This window comes from Cupressus sempervirens, chromosome 1, assembly GCF_028749045.1.
Source record: "Cupressus sempervirens isolate cs-2001-9-10 chromosome 1, ASM2874904v1, whole genome shotgun sequence".
Taxonomy (NCBI): domain Eukaryota; kingdom Viridiplantae; phylum Streptophyta; class Pinopsida; order Cupressales; family Cupressaceae; genus Cupressus; species Cupressus sempervirens.
This window is the reverse complement of record NC_143118.1, coordinates 507,978,964-507,998,396: the sequence shown is the minus strand read 5'-3', so window position 1 is coordinate 507,998,396 and position 19,433 is coordinate 507,978,964. Positions and strand designations below refer to the sequence as shown.

The 19,433-nt window shown below is 37.8% G+C and overlaps 1 protein-coding gene across 1 annotated transcript in view; it reads left to right on the top strand.

Moving 5' to 3' along the window:
- Window positions 1-15,341, top strand: part of IREG3 (iron-regulated protein 3) — a 40,907-nt gene extending 25,566 nt beyond the window's left edge. The window contains exons 2-13 of the mRNA XM_089829228.1: window positions 11,839-12,058; window positions 12,289-12,352; window positions 12,576-12,700; window positions 12,792-12,881; window positions 13,011-13,196; window positions 13,295-13,369; window positions 13,470-13,571; window positions 13,659-13,755; window positions 13,859-14,005; window positions 14,189-14,295; window positions 14,414-14,527; window positions 14,718-15,341. Of these exons, the coding sequence (XP_089685354.1) occupies window positions 11,839-12,058; window positions 12,289-12,352; window positions 12,576-12,700; window positions 12,792-12,881; window positions 13,011-13,196; window positions 13,295-13,369; window positions 13,470-13,571; window positions 13,659-13,755; window positions 13,859-14,005; window positions 14,189-14,295; window positions 14,414-14,527; window positions 14,718-15,080 (1,690 nt within the window). The 3' untranslated portion in view covers window positions 15,081-15,341. The remainder of the gene's footprint in view (window positions 1-11,838; window positions 12,059-12,288; window positions 12,353-12,575; window positions 12,701-12,791; window positions 12,882-13,010; window positions 13,197-13,294; window positions 13,370-13,469; window positions 13,572-13,658; window positions 13,756-13,858; window positions 14,006-14,188; window positions 14,296-14,413; window positions 14,528-14,717) is intronic.
- The last annotated feature ends 4,092 nt before the right edge of the window (window positions 15,342-19,433 follow it).

The following is a 19,433-nucleotide window of genomic DNA, read 5'->3' as shown; positions in this document are numbered from 1 at the left end:
TTTGAGGCGCGACACATGGAACACATTGTACACTTTGCTATCTGCTGGAAGCTTAAGCTCATAAGCCAATTCCCCGATTCGCCTGATGATCCCGAAAGGCCCATAATACCTAGGCTTAAGCTTCTCTGACCCACTCTTTTCAAAAGTAGATTGTCGAAATGGTTGAAGCATGAGGTAAACCATGTCGCCAACTTCGAAGCTCCTCTCTGTCCTTTTTTGATTTGCATACTGCTTATACTAATTCTGTGCCCTAGTTATGTTATCCCGGAGAGCATCAACAATGTCCTTACTTTCTTGAATCAAACTCCCGGCACGTGGAACCCGAACATCACCCATCAGTAAGTTAATAAAGCTCGGTGCATCATACCCATATAAAGCTCGGAAAGGTGTCATCTGAATAGACATGTGAAAGGTGGTATTATAAAATATTCACACAAATAAATCCATCTCACCCATGCCTTCTGCTGATCAGTCACATAATTTCTCAAGTAGCCTTCTACCCACTTGTTCACTATTTTTGTTTGTCCATCAGTCTGCGGGTGGTAACTAGTACTGGGTGTCAGCTCAGTGCCACATAATTGAAACACCTCCTGCCAAAAATGACTCATGAATCTACTATCTCTGTCGCTCACAATACTTCGGGGTATCCCATGTAGTCTGAAAATCTCTCTAAAGAATACCTAGTATCAACAATTGTCCCATCAACTATCCCAGATGCCCAAGAGTCTCTAGCATACTCTGCAACAATCAAATGCTTCCAATCCTCAAAGATCTCAACCATCGCACTAAGATGTGGCCTGCGTGACAAGGCGTCTGCTATTACATTCTGAGTCCCCCTAACGTATGATATATCAAAGTCGTAGGCTTGCAGCTTACTCACCCATTTTTGCTGTCTATCATTGAGATCTCTGTGTCCAAGGAAATGTCTCAAACTGTTGTGGTCAGTTTTTATACAAAACTTACCACCTACTAGATACTGCCTGAATTTAGCTAATGTGTGCATGATGGCTAACATTTCCTTATCGTAAATGCTGAATGATCTCTCCGGCCCATGGAGTTTCCTGCTCTCATATGCAATAGGGTGTTTGTCCTGCATCAAAACAGCCCCAATACCATCTCCTGATGCGTCACACTGAAGCTCAAATGGCTTCGAGAAACTGGGCAATGCTAATACCGGACATGAAGTCATGATCTCCTTAAATTTGTCAAAACAAGTCTATGCCTTTGATGTCCAAACAAAGGCTCCCTTTTTAAGCAAGTCTGTCATAGGAGCCGCATGTCGTGAATATCCGCAAACAAATCTGCGATAGAAGCCACATAAACCAAGGAATCCTCTCAGCTGGGTCAGGTTCTCAGGGATAGGCCACTCCACTATAGCACGGATCTTATCAGGATCCATCCGTACTCCTTCTCTACTGATAATATGACCTAAGTATAATAACTCGGTCATACCCAAATCACATTTGGACTCTTTGGCATACAAGGACTCTGCCTGCAAGGTATTCAATACTGTCTCTAAATGCTCCATATGCTCATGCCATGTCCGACTGTATACCAAGATATCATCAAAGAAAACCAACACAAACTTCCTCAGCTGATGATGGAAGACCTTATTCATGGTGGACTGGAAAGTAGCTGGTGCATTGGTCAAACCGAATGGCATAACTACAAACTCAAAGTGCCCACAATGACATTTGAATGCAGTCTTCTCTATGTCCTGTTCTCTGACTCTAATCTGGTGGTAACCGGATCTCAAATCAATCTTACTAAAGTAGCATGCCCCATGTAGCTCATCTATCAACTCATCAATCCGCGGAATAGGATATCTATTCTTAATGGTTTTCTTATTCAGCACCCTGTAATCTATGCACATCCGAAGTGAACCATCTTTCTTCTTTACCAAAACTACTGAAGAAGCAAAAGGAGACTTACTAGGTCTAATGTGTCCCATTGCAAGAAGCTCCTTGATGGTTTTTTCTATTTCATCCTTAAGCCTCTTTGGATGCTTGTATGGAGTAATTATAACTGGTTTAGCACCTTCTTCTAACTTAATGATATGCTCAATCCCTCTGTTAGGTGGTGTACCAGGGGGAATATCGTTGAATACCTTGTCATACTTCTTTCTCAATATTTGGATGTCTGGGTGATATTCTGTCTTTTGCTGTTCCTCCTTTGTGGGCATGAGAGTACACATGGCTGCCCATTCAATATCATTATGCCTCACTAATCTTTCCAATCGCTTGAGAGAAATGGTTCGGATGTCACTATTCCTGATAGCTCTCAACACATGCTGCTTCCCATCTACCTCAAACTTGATCTCCATATCCTTAAGTCAAAAAGTGACCTCACCCAATAAATGTAACCATGTCATACCCAAAACGATATCCAAGTCACCCATATTGACCACATGGTAATCGGCTTTGAACTCATAATTATTCAGGCATAAAGGCATGTCTCTAACCATCCTGTTACACTTAAGAGTGTAACCATCAGCAACCTGTACTCAGAGACCCTCAAACTCCTCTGTCTTAATACCACGGCGCTCAACCAGACGTGCATCAATGAAGTTGTGCGTAGCACCTGTATCAACCAATGTGATCACCTTCTGTCCTGCTAGAACACCACGTAACCTAAAGGATCCCTCCTGCTGAATGCTAGACAAATACCCCTGCTGTAAATGTAACTTAGGTTCCTCTTTTTGCTCTGAATTCCCTGTTTCTTCCTCAGGCTCTGTATCATTGTGATCATCCTCATTTGCTGTACTGTCAGAATCTGATCCTTCGTAATATGCCCACATAACTCTATTGGCCTTTCCCTCAGGTCTCAAAGGACAATCATGGTCCCTGTCATATGGGCCTTTGCAATAGAAGCATCTCTTCTTCCTGCGCAAGTCATTCAGTGCCTCTGCATCCAAGGGTGTAGTGGATTTACCCCTAGTATCAACCTTCTTCCCTTTATTCTTATCAAACTTCTTATTATCTCTGAAAGAAGTAGTACTCCTGGAAGTGAACCTGCTAGAAGGTGCTGTAAGTTCCATACTCCATGCTTTCCTCATAGCCTCCTGAAGTGTTGGTGGGTCAAATGCCTTAATCCAACCCTTGAGGGGTTCAGACAATCCTTCTGTGAACAAGATAACCAACCATCTCTCAAACACATCCTGCACCATCACTGACAGCCTTTGAAATTCACTAATATAAAACTCCAAACCGCCTGACTGTCTCAACTGTGCGAGGTCACGAAAATAGATCTCTGGATCCTTCCTTTCAAAACGCTCAACCAATTTATCTACAAAGTCTTGGTAAGATGTCACTTGGTTGTGTTGCAACGTAACCATCCCGTGTGACCACCAATCATGAGCTGCTCCCTCCAAATGCAAGGTGGCGTATCTGATGGCATCTATCTCTGACATAGGCCTCAATGCTAGGAATGTATCCAACTTATGAATCCATGCCTGTGCTGTCATCTGTCCACTACCATCGAAAGATGGTAAAGTGAGTTTACTAGCAGCTCGCTGCAACTCATTTTCATGACTTCCTCTAGGCCTCCTGTTCTGACGACTACTCCTCATATGCTCTCTCCTCTGGTTCAGGTGGCGATCAAAGTTCAGTAGCTCACGCACATGGGGTGGTAATGCTTGCCATTCTACAGTAGCGGCTCTGAGATCATCCTGAAAATCCTCCGGCAAGTCATCTTCCTCTATCTCCTGGGCCTCCTCCCTAAGGAAAGTGGGTCGAGTAGGCCTATTTGCTGTCCATGATCTGCGCCTAGGAGCACCTTGTGAGCCTGCCACACTTCTATTATCATGATCAGGTGTACCTCTACCCTGTTCCTGAATCTTGGGTGGAACAACTCTCTCCATTATGGTAGTCAATGCTTGTAATGACTGGGCTATTTCTTGCTGTCTGATAGTCATGATTCTGTAGAACTCTCTGGTCTCATTGTCATCAATTCCGGGAAATCTAGGTGGACTCTGTGACTGTCTCTCACCCATATCTCTGAATTTTTGTTTACCCTTAAGTGTTACTCTTCTGTGTATATAATACCTGGGATAAGGTTGCATAAATTGTTTCACCCAACAGGATGGCAAGAACACTGCTCTGATACCACTGAAATGACCCTCACTATATAGGTCACTAAAAAAAAACCAATACTGGACTGTGGCAATTCGTCAAATACTTGGCATGAAACCGTTAATTTGTAATGTCTCAAGCAAATTCACCAAGTAAGATAGATGTAACAAATGCAATGGATAATAATAGTACCAACAAGATTCAGGAAAATCTTATTACAAGTACTATGGTAATAGCAAATCCTTTCAACAATCTAATAATTGAATAATAGAGCCTAGACTGAACATATACAACTAAAGCAACATCAAAAATCTGGAATTGTCGCCTCCATTGGTTGTCATATGCATGAGATTGACTGATTCAGGTCTGTTCTAAGTCTGCCTTTCACAATCTGGAAAGAATGCTGATGCTGCTGAATTAATCACAAACTGCCACTCGGGCCTGTGCTATTACAATAATAGATAAGACGTCTATTATTAGTTAATGGTTATCTTGTAAATATCTTTAGCTTTAGTTTGCTTTCGTTTTTTGCTTTCTCTGGAATAGAATGTTTCTATTCTTTACGATCGTTTCCTAAGGAAACATCGTCTCTTCCTTTTGTATAAATTGACCTCTCGGTCTCTGTTATTAATAAGCAAGTATTTACCAATTACCTTGTAATATGGTATCAGAGCTAAATACTTAAATTTTTTCGGAAAAATTTATAATTTCTTCTTGAAATTATTTGTTTAAATTTTTCCAAAATTATTTCAGTTAAATTCTCCAAAACCCACCTAGGGTTTTCTGCTTGGAGAAATTCCTGAATTACGGGTCTGTAAATTGCATGAAAATCGTGGTCGTTTTGTACCATTCTTAGCTGGTATCTAAAAATCGTGATTTCTTTTGCCTAACATCTTCTGCAAATTGCATTTTTTTGCCTATCATCTACCTATCTGCTACTAGGCCTGATATCAGCTTCGCAGTCAGCTATATTTCACGCTTTATGACAGCTCCTAAGGCTGATCATTGGATGGCAGCAAAGCGTGTGCTTCGTTATGTGAAGGGCACTTCTGATTATGGACGTCTGTATTCTCGGAGTTCTAATCCTAAACTCAGTGGGTTCACAGATTCAGATTGGGCAGGCTCTGTTGATGATAAAAAGTCAACATCTGGATATGTGTTCAGTTTAGGATCCGGTGCAGTCACATGGACCAGCAAGAAGCAGTAGGCAGTTTCTCTCTCTTCTACAGAGGCTGAATACAGAGGGACTGTTAAGGCAGGATGTGAAGCTGTCTGGCTTCGTCGGATGCTTGGGGATATGCAGATGTCACCAGCAGGACCGACTACTCTGTTTGTTGATAACGAAGGCGTTATCAAGTTAGCACGGAATCTAGTCTTCCATGAACGAACCAAGCATGTGGATGTTCATTGTCATTACATACGACAGCTGGTTGAAGACGGGACTATAGATCTGCAGTATGTTCCTACCTCAGATCAGACTGCAGACATTCTCACCAAGCCTCTTGGTCCTGATAAGTTTGTCAAATTCAGAGGACAGCTTGGTGTGTTAGATAGATTAACCATTAAGGGAGGGTATTACAATAATAGATAAGACGTCTATTATTAGTTAATGGTTATCTTGTAAATATCTTTAGCTTTAGTTTGCTTTCGTTTTTTGCTTTCTCTAGAATAGAATGTTTCTATTCTTTACGATCGTTTCCTAAGGAAACATCGTCTCTTCCTTTTGTATAAATTGACCTCTCGGTCTCTGTTATTAATAAGCAAGTATTTACCAATTACCTTGTAATATGTGCAAGATTGCTCCAGTTATTGTGACAATACTGGCCTGGACTGAATCGGAATAAGTTCTGAAGTTGTTCCCAGCTATTCAAGTACATCACCCAGTATTTGATGCAAATCGAGCTGCAGATCGCTCCTCGCCTGGTCTGAAAGAAAATTCACATTTAACTCTTGCAAAGAAGTTATACTGACACCCGCAAATTCATTCAGGCTTGCGATTTGCTTATAATCCCCTAAACTTCAAACAATTGATGGTCGTTGATGGTCTGGATTGAATCTTTAAATATTTTCTTAACTCGCCTGCCAATACTGCTAAACTTGTGCGATTTTTTTATATATTTCTCAACCTTCAAACGGTGCCTAAACTGAGATGAATCGAATCCGCCTGGCGTCAAGAAAGATAATGCCCTCAGTCGCATGTAATTTGGGACAGCTATGAAGGATTTATAAATTATAATATGCCTCCAACCCTCCTTCGATGTTAATTCCAGAATTTGAAGCTCATGAGCAGGCCTTACGCATTTCTCTGTGGTGGGGAAATTAATAGCCTGAGCCGCTTCTCAACCATCGATTACTCTTAACACCTTCGGCCTAACTCCAGCAATGATGCGCCCCAATCTCCAAGGTATATCGAGGGATCTAGCAAAGTAAAGTCTAGGGATGCCTCTGCTGCTACAGGTTAGTATGAGGAATTTCTTCTATAAGCCCTGATTTCCCTTCTTCAACTAACTGCTGCTTCCTATCAAATCCTTCACTGCTAACAGACTCCAATGTAACGAACCTCAAAATTGGCCTTAGGCCACAGATTTCTGCCTTGGTGAAGTGACTGTGATATCACCTCCAGTTTGCAATAATTCAGGTGATATTCCACACCCTCAAAATTGCTTATCAATGGGAGTTTTCGTTCCCAAAGATAATTTGAGAATTTGCAGACCAATGACTACAAATCGCTCCAACTGGAATAGAAGTCGAATCCACAAAACCGCCTGTTCAAATGGGTGCCTCCTGCCCTCTATTTATTCACTTTTTTAAGAATTCACTGGAAGCTTCTAGAAACATCTTTTATAATATCTTATTATAATGCACTTTATTATTAAATAACTTTATAAAATTAAATAAATAACTTTATAAAATTAAAAGTGCAATCTCAGTTCAACATTAGAACAAGTAGGCCCCCACTTACTAGATGTAGGATTAATTATAATTCTCCGAGAGCAAAATGCAATCATCCGGTAACAGGATGACTCTCTTTCCAAAATCATTTGCCTACGAGAGTCAATGATAGGCAAATCTACTGTAGAAGTCATGTCGCTAGAAAGGGGACATGACATTGACAAGAGCTAAATGTGTCAACTTTCAAGTAATCAAATTTTTAAAGGAGAGGAAAAATAAAGAAATCAGATCTGAAACTCTAATTCCAAAGGTTAGGCATATAAGTGTTCACCAATTCATGTCAAAAAAAAAATTGCAGACCGCTTACATAAATACCTAAGAGGGAGAGGGGAATAAATAAAGTGATTTATTTCTCTTCGTATATTAAGAGTAATGTAATGATAACTGACTGATAATATGACTTCATGTAGTTAACAGGGACTGTTAATAAAAATGTATGCTAAAGGTGAATCCGGAAGAATTAGAGTTTGTGTACCTTGAAATGAACTTTATCTAATGAGAAGCCAAGTATTTGAAATTGGATTAGGTTTGTGAAGGCTGAGATGAGTAAATCCTCAATGACCGAGTCTGGGACTGAAGCATCATAGTAACTGTGATCTTGTCTTGTAAATCTGCAGTCTTGTCTATTGCAAAACTGGGTATTTAGTACCTGGAATAAATGTTTGCTTGGTGGTATCTAATGGATGAAAATAGGGGATGGTGCTAGGGATTAAAGTTCATGACTTGTGTCTTAGTTAACCTCATTATTGAGTTAAAGTCAGTTAGAGATAAATGGGGTGGCGATGAATGCTGATGGGAAAATGGCAATGGACAAGTTCAGTCAATCATTTAAGTTTTTGATCTGCAATGCAAGTTGATGAGTGATTCTGCCACAGTGTCCGCTTGAACTATGGATGTCTCTTGATGGCTTGCAAATAGATCTTTAATGTTTGCTGATGTATGACACAGAATGATTTATGCATCTGATGTACTTGCAAAAAGAGAGGTCTTTTGATGTTTTTATATGTTCTATCTTATGTGCAACTTGCCTAGGATGATATCTTAAAACACACAACCCTAGATGCATGAATGCAATGTGTTGGTGCACACACTGACAGATAATGGCTGGATTCCAAAAATAAAGATTGGTGGACAAGATTGTGTTTGCAATTGTTTTCGGGATGTCAAATGCAAAATGACATGTCTGAGTGATGAATCAGGTTTTGGCTCAATGAGTGCATCAAAATAGTTATGTCATATAGTAGAATCATGCACGTAAGGCATCGATCCAGAGTAGCATAAAGATAGAGTGAAAACATTTGTTGTTCTTTTGTCAAATACATTGGTTCCTGCATCAAGAATTAGCTGTATATGGGTATGTGTTACCTAAATAACTAAGTTACCGATGCGTCTGGGCTGGAGGGGGATGCAGGGTCCGGATGCGGACTGGTGCGCAGATGCGGGAGGATCTGTGGGGGGTCCTGTCAGGAAGCACCATCTTCCCCTACGGATGCCATCTAAGCTTGAACTAACCAATATGACCCTTTGGCAAAATATGAACTTCTGCACATATGATGACCGTCTACTGAATTGCATTCCTCCTTTGGCAAAATAGTTCCACCATCTGTTCTGCCTGTCTTTGTTTTGCCGTGAGCTGCTAGAGCCGAGTGCTAGTTTATTTAATTTTAAAACTTTTATGACTTTTCTATATTTATAGACTATAGTTTATTAAATTATTCTTATTATTATAATATATAGTTATTAATAATTTTATAATAGAATTTAAAATCTATGAATCAATATTTGAAAATCTTATAATATTTTATTAATAATAGAATAATAAGATTTAGATAGATAATAATATTATGAAGTTAAAGAGTATTATATTATTATTATAAGTAAATATAATATAAATGTTTTACATGATGATTTTTAAGATTTTAATAATATAATTAAATTAATAAATTACTATTAAAAAATTATATTTTATATTTAAAAGTAAATAAAATTTGTATAAGGTGAATTTAATTTAAATTTGTATAAGGTTGAATCACACGAAAATGGAAGGGTTTCTCTTTTTCTCTTTAAGAATTGACACTATATTTTTCCTTCCTTTTCTCTCTTTTCTTTCTGATATTATATCTGATATTTAATATTTCTTGTATTTCTTTGCATACATAAATTCTAGTTGACAACTTTACACACACACACACACACACACACACATAAAGATAATATCTTTAATATCTTTATTAAGATATTATCTTTTTAGTTAAATACTTTCTATAATGGTCAACTACTTGTCTATAGTTCGTCTTTCAGTCTAAATAGGAATGTTTCCTATCTTGTCTCTTTTGTCTTCAGTCTTTGTTGTTTCTAAAAGAAACGACGTCCTTGTAATTCTTTATAAGGAACACATTTGTTCCTCTGTTAATCAATCAATCATCCGAAAATCCTTTAATCTGCCAATTTTTGAATCTTGTAACATGGTATCAGAGCAAATACTTCAATTTTTTTCGAAAAAATTATAATTTCTATTGAAATTATTTGTTAAGGTTTTTCGAAATTACTTTTGGTTTTTCACAAACAACCCGGCTAGGGTTTCTGTTCGTACACCCAATCACGGCTAGGGTTTTTGTTTGGCATCCGTTTTTTGAAAAACGCAGATTGCATCCTTTTTTTTTAAAAATGCGGGTTTCAGCATTTGGTTTTTCTCTGAAAATCTCGTTTTTTCTTCAGCAAGCTTGCGTGGTATCAATCGTTTTTATTGGCTCTTGCCTCTGGTCGTTGTTTCCACTTGCGACTAGAAATTCGCGGCTTTCCGACTTGCGGTTCTGCGTTTTTTTACAAACCTTTGCACCTGCCAAATCTGCCATTGTTTCAAATTCTTGGTGGGTTTTTTGAGAGCTCAACTGGGTTGTCTACATTTTTTGTGTCTTCATTTTTGTGCCTCAATTTTCGAACTAGCGAATCCAAAAACCGACAGCATATTCCTTCTGGGTTTTTTGAGCTCTCTTTTGGGTCACTCTGATTCTTTTGGGTCTTTCGTATTTTTGCCTCGAAAAACGTGCCTTAACAGATTTTCATTGAAACACGTGCCATGGCATCTCTGACAAATATTCTGCTCGAGCATAATTCCAAATTCAATGATCGCAATTATGGAACTTGGAAGCAGCATCATCACAATTTTTGAATATTGGAACACCAATCAACTTGTTCTGGGTGTTACGAAGCGTCCGACTTCTCCGGGTCCTGATCAAGGCGAAGCTGCATTTTTCGCCTTCTAAATCCATTTTTGTTTTTTCTTGGGTTTGTTGATTTTCTCCTTAAAAATCATTTCATGTTGTTTGTAATACACAAGGTTGCGTGAGATTTTGGATTTTACCGTTTTTTTCACAAAAACAAAGTTTTGTAATTGCAATTTGTTTTGAGTCAGCACTCTTCTGGCAAAGCTTCTTGGTTTCAGCATTCTGTAGATCTAGGGAGGGTCTCAGTTATCACAGAATGTTCCAACATCCATACGTTGACCATTAAGGGAGGGTATTAAGATAATATCTTTAATATCTTTATTAAGATATTATCTCCTTAGTTAAATACTTTCTATAATGGTCAACTACTTGTCTGTAGTCTGTCTTTCAGTCTAGATAGGAATGTTTCCTATCCTGTCTCTTTTGTTGTCAGTCTATGTTGTTTCTAAAAGAAACAACGTCCTTGTAATTCTTTATAAGGAACACATTTGTTCCTCTGTTAATCAATCATCCAGAAATCCGTTAATCTGCCAATTTTTGAATCTTGTAACAATATATATATATGTATTATGGATGCACCCAAATGCATCCAAAATCCCCCCAAAAAAAATTCGCGCATCCATGCATCAGCACCCCGCACCCGCATCAGCATCAGAACCAGGATCGGTAACTTAGCTAAATAAGTTCCTGAATGGTCCTTGAACAAAGAATGAATATAATAAGCTTGACAACCAATAAATTGTTCATTAGTCTCTTGTTAATTGTTTCTATTTTATTGGGAGCGACATGTTTCTGGTAAAATGCAGGGACGAGTAAGCCTTAGGTATTCTCCTTTTTATGGTTGATTATGATTACAACTTGTAATATTTGGTCATGATGTTTTTGACTTCTGAAGCATAAGATCATAATGGGAACAATTTTTCACTGTTAAAGTTGCGATAGAACAAGTCGTGAACCTTTAGTAGAGAGATAACTAGTGGCAAGAATGTGATTAATTTTGCTCATTAATATACCATTTATGATTTTTTTGTGGTTTAAAAAATTAAATGCTGTTTCTCATTTGATCTTTGTGCTATATATTTTATTTTGTTTTATAATATTCTTGCTACAGATAGATTCAGATTTTCTTGCAACTTTGTAGGACCTGAAGAGAAATGTTTTTGATGTTGCCTATGGTTGTGGGAAGTGCAAAACTGTAGTTGATGTCATAACACTGCAACCATATGGAAGGATTATTTTTATCTGGTGGTGCTTGAGAGGGCCAATGGAATGATTCTTCTAAAATTATGGAAATTTAAAGATTGTATAGTAGTATATACTGTTTTGCACATTGGAAAATCGAGGTTGCTTTGCTTCTTCAAGTTCTACAGAAGGCCAAAGCGGAATTTTTCTTTCCTTGTTTGGGTGCTACATCACTAACTAAATTGCTCTTCCCAAGTAGTTTAAGTTCATACTTGATGAACAAAGCATTAATATTTCTCTGGTTTGACAGTGTCTAATAACCATTTCTGTGCTTATCATACATAATGAGTGTTTTAACTTTTTGTCATGTAACATCAATTGACATTTATTTTCTTATTTTTTTGTAGAATTTCAAATGGTGCTGCTAGATGCTTTGTAAAAGACATCGATGTTAAATTCAACCATATGGTTGTCGAGGATGACCTATGCAAAGATGGGTGTTCAGTTGCTTCTAGTTGCTCATTTCCTGTCTTATCATCAGCCTCACAATTAGCTGATATTCAGGAGACTAGAGAAAAGCGGGAAGAAGAGCATGACTTACTGGATTCCCTTCTAACAGAATTGCCAGTATGAACCGTAAAAACCTATACAGATTTGAACACTCTCAGTCAGTTTAAGCTGTCTCTTACGTACAACCTGATTTTGGCCTAATTTATCTTAAGCTTCTCCTTGAAGAATTGCAATTGCAAATTCTGCTTTATAGAATTAGATTTGTAGTTCAGTGGAAGGTCTGTGGAACTTGATTGAATTTTATAGATATTTTTGAAGACATGTTAAATAGTTATGAATATTTCCAGGTGCAATCAAAAGAAGAACAAGATGCAATTTCAGCAACCCCTGTGCACCCTGCAGGTCTCTATGGTGAGCATACTGGGATATATTTCTGCTATAAATGTTTATATTTTTTGTGACCAATTACTGTTATTCATAATGCCTTTCAGATAGTAATATGCGCCAAAACCATACCTTGTAATCTGACTCCAATTTGGAAAGGTTTTCATTGAATACTCCAATCTTGTAGCATTTTAAATCTTTCTGTTAGTGTTAAGCGTTATTATATCTTATTGTTTTTAGTTGTTCACAGCTCTGTATGCTACTTTTTTGGCTGGCAATCTGGTGGAACAAATTTGGAATTTTGCATGTCCAGCAGCCATTGCACTTCTACATCCGAGTCTGCTGCCAGTTGCTGTTGTGGGTTTTATTGCAAAGGTAACTAATTTTAATCACAGAATTGTTTTAGACAATCTCCTAGCTATCTAGTCTAATAGTTTCAATAACTCTCCTATGCATGATATTGCAGCTTGGAATATTTGCTGGAGGCCCTTTGGTTGGTTCCCTTATGGACTCTTATCCAAGAGTGCCTGCATTTAATTGTTTAAGCATTGTACAGGTGCATATGTTTTTTCAATTCCCATGTAAATTCTCCTAATTATGAAATGACCATCATGTTCTGGAATATATTTTTTTAACTTCTAAAATTGTAGATGCACACTGAAATTAAATTATTACTTCTTCTCAGACTGCTGCTCAATTAATATCAGCAGGAATGATTATTTATGCCCTTGATAGGGCCGTTCCAACTGCTGCTTCTGCCACTTCATTGCTTTTGCAACCATGGTTTGTTGTTTTAGTACTAGCAGGTGCTATTGAGAGGCTGACTGGTTTAGCATCTGGTGTGGCATTTGAACGTGATTGGGTAGTCTTGGTGAGTTGATTAAAAGTTTGTAAATAAACCTGTTGATCAATTTCCTTGCTTTAGATAGTATTCAGTCTCATTTACAATGTGCTTTATCTTCTCTACAGTTAGCTGGTACAAATCGACCAATTGCACTTGCCCGTGCCAATGCCATGCTCAGCAGGGTTGATCTTTCGTGTGAGGTGATGAATTTTATAGGAAAATGGATAATAGCATAGCTCCAACCTTTTTTCTGCAATTAACTGCTTTCTAATTCTGGTCATCTGTGGATTTTGATGGCAGGTTCTAGGAGCATCAATTTTTGGCATTCTACTGTCCATGTTAGACCCTGTTAAATGTTTAAAACTAGCAGCTGCATCAATGATATGCACACTTCCTGTTCAGGTATTATTTATATACTATGCATGCTTTTGTTTTTCAATAATAATGTGTAGAGGGAATTTTTAGCAATAGGCACCGTCTTTTATGCAGATTCTTTTGGTTTGTCTCACTGACAAGCTTTCAAAAGGTGTTTTAGAGCGATCCAGGAACCATACGTCTTCAGAGTTGTGTCACCCTGGGCAATTAAGTATGCATTTGTGGTGTAGATTTTTATGAAAGCTTGAATAAGTTTATTTCTATTATGGATAGGGCAAACTGTCCACAGTTTTAAATGCTATTCTGACATGCAGCTGAAAGGGTCCTGGGTGCAATCAGCCATGGATGGTTGCAATATAAGTCACAGCCTATCCTTCCTGCCAGCCTTGCTTATGTATTACTCTGTTTCAATGCTGTGCTTGGTCCTGGAGGTCTTATGACATCTTTCTTAACAAATCGTGGTATGCTGGAGGCCTTTCCAATATATATATATATATGTTTGGTATAGAGTGTTCACCTGTCTTTCTTTAAGTATCTGAATGTAATATAATTTTTGAAATTGCAATCCTTTGTGACTTGTCTTTCTTAAAGCATCTGAATGTAATATGCTTTTAAAAACTGTAATCCTTTGTGGGGTTTGATAGGTCTCAATCCCTCCATTATTGGTGCCTTCAGTGGCATGTGTGCGTTTATGGGCATTGCAGCAACATTTATGTCAGCCAGTCTGGTTAAGAAGCTGGGCCTTCTAAAGGTTAGTTGCAATGATAGCTTCCAGTGAGTTCTATGCCTCTCTTGTATGGAGAAATTAAATAAAGTAGCAATTACACTAGTCCCAATTAAAGTTAAAGATGATATTTTATTGTCTTCAGGCAGGTGCAGCAGGATTAGTTTTTCAGGCTCTGCTCCTTGGAATTGCAGTTGCTGTTTATTGGAGTGGCTTTATAGTGCAACAGAAATCACTCATTTTCTTTCTCTTTCTGATAGTAAGCATTCTGGATTCAGGTTCATGCTTCAATTGAATTTGGCAGAGCATAAGTACCTATAATAGCTATTTTTTATACTTGGACTATTATAAATCAACTATGGCAGCTGTTTTCTTGGGTTCGGTTTTAGTGTACATTAATTTGTCTCTATGGTCACAAGCAAAAGGATTTATTGTTTTCATATTCGCAGGTTTTATCGAGATTGGGTCAGATGTCTTATGATATAGTTGGTGGACAGATACTCCAATCTGCAATCCCAGCTTCACAAGCAAACCTGATTGGGGCAACAGAGGTTTCTATGGCAAGCTTAGCTGAACTAGTGATGTTAGGAGTTGCAATTATTGGTAATGACGTTTCACATTTTGGTTTTCTTGCATTGCTATCTATGACTGCTGTGGCAGGGGCAGCTTGGATATATTGCCAATGGTTGTCAAATCCAACGGAAGAACAGAGACAGTTATTTTCATTTGATCCACATTTCAGTTCTTTATCTAGCAAGCAGCAATTAGGGACGATTGATATTATTTCCAAGACATCTTCTGCTGTACAATAGACTTCATGAGATCCTTACCAGTTGTAATCAAGAGAATTCAGCCAAATTATTGTTCAGTTACATTTGATTATTTACTGTGATATCATGGTGTTGATTCAAATATTGCCCACCGTTTTGCCCAAGTTCACTTGTAACCATGGTGTTGATAATTAGTTCTAGAGCCCTTCAAATAAAAAGGGCCTTTGAAATGCACCATTCAATTGTACAGTGTAACCTTTTTCTTTGCTATACATGATGTTCTTGGAATCGCTTTTCTTGTTATTGCCACTCTCCTAACGTCTATATTTAGCAATTCTTAATAGGTAGAATAGTTAACTTTGTATTGGTATTGCAGTTCTTATGTTTCTCCTTGTTCTAATGCTCTATAAAATGTGTTGAGAAAGGCTTAGAAAAGGATATGTGGGATAGTATCTCTGTAATTTGTAATTGTACTTTCCTTGGTATTACATTTTTTTATTTCAATTTGTGCACAATATTAATATAACATTGAACTAAAACTTATAGGAAGGTAAAGGTTAAAGAGAGCTATCCTTGTGAAAGGCAAAGCTGATTTCTATGAGATGAATCGAATTAAACCCATTTGGGCAAAGGCATTAAAGGTGATAATGGAGTATTTCATTGTTGATGAGCGGTTAAGTAGGATCCATAATTTCCATTTGTGTTCTTGAACCATTTTGTGCTACATCCATAGTTCTTTGATAGTTTGAAGAAGAATCATAAAGATCCCTCTAAACCCGTGTTGCATAAAGGCCTTGTCTTTTTAATTCATGAAAACTGTAGAGATAATGCTATGGGAATTAAGCAGGGTGCTATGGAGCCTAATTTGGAAAATATGTAAAGGAAAAAGAATGATTCTAGGGAATCTACCTCTAAAAGGAAAGTTTTGCAACCCTAGAAAAAAGTGAAATTTGAGGTGACAAAGGTAAAATTATTGGGAAAGAGAAGCCCGAGGAGGAGGTGATCGATGAATGTTCAGAGTCAGAATATTCTGAGGAAGAAAATGAAGAGAGCTCAGATTTCGAGGCCTATGAGGAAGACGAAGACAATACCACTCCCAAAGGAGAGGTTGCGGATATAGCGGGTATTCTGCATAATATTGGGGAAGAAAGGGATACTGTGAAAAAAGAGGAAAACGATGCCCTTCATTAGAACATAGAGATAAATGAGAAGCCTCTGCAACCTACGGGGACTTAACAGAGTGATATTTAGATTGTTGGCGAGTCTCTCCCATGGTTGATTATGAGGACTCTGCCTCTACTCCCCACGTGGGTAATAATGATAATTGTCAAAAGGAGTTCATCCCCAAGGAAGAGAATGGAATTAGAAAGGAGTCCTCAGTGTAGTTGGAGTTTGTAGATTTCAATGCCAACAGAGATAACATTATAGGGATTCTAGAGACAACAAAATAGTCATTCTTTCAGGATTGACAAGTGAATGGTTAAAGAACATAAGAATCTCAATGAAAATATTTGTGAGATTTCTAAAAAGGTGGAAGATATGGCAAAAGAGTAAGGATGATGCTCAAGGGTATTACCAACAAGAGTAGAGAAGCATTGGTATGGCGAAAGGTGGCTCTATGGGTTGGGATAACGTTGACATGGGCATTTAAATCAACGATACTGTCGATTCTAGGATGTAGAGCATCGTTGATAGGATTGAAAGGAACAAGACTATGCTCAGATCCATCCTCCTGCATAGTCACGAAGGTCTCAAAGTATCTTTTGCCAATCTGAAGAGTTTGTATGCGGTGCTGGAGAGCCAAAAAGATAAGACAATGGTAAATGTGGACAATCAATTTGGTCCCTCAGCTGGTATTGTTGCTGGCCTGGAAAAGCACACTAGAGCCAACATGAAGAATAAAAACATCATGGAGCCCAAGGAGCAGATTAACTTGAAGGAGTCTTTCCAGAGGTTTGAATAATTGGAGAAAGACATTGCTGATTCTCTCTGTAATGTCCCCATCTTTTTAGCAGCTAAGTGGAGTTCTTAGCCTTCACATTCTCCAAAGGCTAAGTGAAGCATAATAGGAAATTAAATTACTTTCCTATAAAGTCATTAAATAAATTTAAAATTAAAAGGTGACTATATTTAATTAATTTAATTAATTATTGTATTACAAGGGAGAAGCTTCTAGAGTGTGTATTAATTATTGGAAAGGGGGAAGCCTCTAGTAATTTAATTTTCTAGAAGCACAATTAATTATTGTATTGCAAGGGAGGAGTTTCTAGATAGTGCATTAATTATTGGAAGGGAGAAGCTTCTAGTACTTGCAATTAATTAATATTTGATTTCCTTTTAGAAGGGTGCAAGGAAAGTATAAATAGAGGTGGGAGCCTCATTGTTTAGCATCAGATGATTGTGAATTGCATTTGATAAAAGCTTGGAGGTGTGAGTTAGAGATTTGGTCTTGGCATTAGAGGACGTTCATCCTCTCTTGTAACACTCTAGACATCATTCCCTTGCGGTTTGGCCTTTGGAATACATTACTATGTATTTAATTTTATCATTTTGAAAACTAATATTATTTCAGCAGCGGTTCAATCTTCAATTTGCATAAATTCCTTCTTGCTCATGTTATGTGGATTGAAACCTATGCAAAGACATTAAAATCGCTTTCAACAATTGGTTTAGTTCTTGGGCATTTCTAGGGTGCCCATTATAGTGGTATCAGAGCCTAGTTATAAGGACCCATTACATTGTTATCAGAGCTATAAGTCCTGCCATCTTGTGGAGGTCTTATAGGGAATTTGGAACAGCCAGATAGAGGGAAAGGTGTTTGACAAAATGTATATCAATCCAGATCAGAAGGTGATGTTCAAATAGTTACTGGGTACATTAGAGGAAGGGCGGTGTATGCAACAGGAGCAGAATAGATGAATAGATATGATGCAACAAGAGCAGAATAGGTGAATGGATATGATGCAACAAGAGTAGAATAGACTAATGGATATGATGTTGCAGCTTATGGCTAGACAAGTGGGCATCAATATTGACGATTTGTATGTTGCTCTGGTGTAGGAGGTAGTTGATTCCTTAGGTGGGATCAAGCCATGTATAGAGCCACCCAACTATGATGTTGGTGATGTGGGTGTTTCAACAAAGTCAATAGATGTAGGTTTATGCTGCAGTATTATTGATTCACAATCTGGTGGAGTCATGTGTGCCAAGTCAGGAGTCCACATATGAGGCTTTGTTAGGGGATGGTGATGCAACAATAGTGGGATTAGGAGAATGCAAGGGAACTATCATATCAGTAGCCACTTCTATGTCAGTTGAACCATCCAATGAGTATAGCAGTATGCAAATAATGGTTGATGTGTGTTCTAATGATGTTGATTATGAGTTTTCATCTACTACAGATTCAGTTCAATTTTCTATTGCAGCAATTAGTGATGTTCCTGTGTCCATATATTTTGATGTGGCTACACCTATTGTTGATACAGTTGACATGAGTACATATGGTTCACCTGTAGCTACATCTTTTTCAATGCATGTTGGTGATGACCAGGATTCCAGTCCAATATATATTATGTGGGTGGATACAGGGAAGAAGAGATTTCATAGATCTTCTACAAAGTTGCCTTCTGGTGACATTGTGACTTCTACATCATCAACACGAGTTTTGGGTGCTAGGCTGCAGGACATGTGGTTGGTGCTGATGATGCTCGTTTGTAGTTGGTTTAATGTCCATAGGGATGTCAAATACTACTTCAGTTGGGATCTGGGTGGAGGTTGGAGTTCATTGTGTTGTTGGATTGCTTGAGGAAAAACAATTTCAAGGAGGGCGGACTGTAACGTGCCCATCTTTTTAGTAGTTGAGTGGAATTCTTAGCTTTCACGTTCTCCAAAGGCTAAGTGAAGCATAAGAGGAAATTAAATTAATTTCCTATAAAGTCATTAAATAAATTAAAAATTAAAAGGTGATTTTATATTTAATTAATTTAATTAATTATTGTATTACAAGGGAGAAGCTTCTAGAGTGTGTATTAATTATTGAAAAGGGAGAAGCCTTTAGTAATTTAATTTTCTAGAAGCACAATTAATTATTGTATTGGAAGGGAGGAGTTTCTAGAGAGTGCATTAATTATTGGAAGGGGGAAGCTTCTAGTACTTTCAATTAATTAATATTTGATTTCCTCTTAGAAGGGTGTAGGGAAAGTATAAATAGAGGTGGAAGCCTCATTGTTTAGTATCAGATGATTGTGAATCACATTTTTGATAAAAACTTGGAGGTGTGAGTTAGAGATTTGGTCTTGGCATTAGAGGACGTTTATCCTTTTTTGTAACATTCTAGACGTCATTCCCTTGGGGTTTGGCCTTTGGAATACATTACTATGTATTTGATTTTATCAT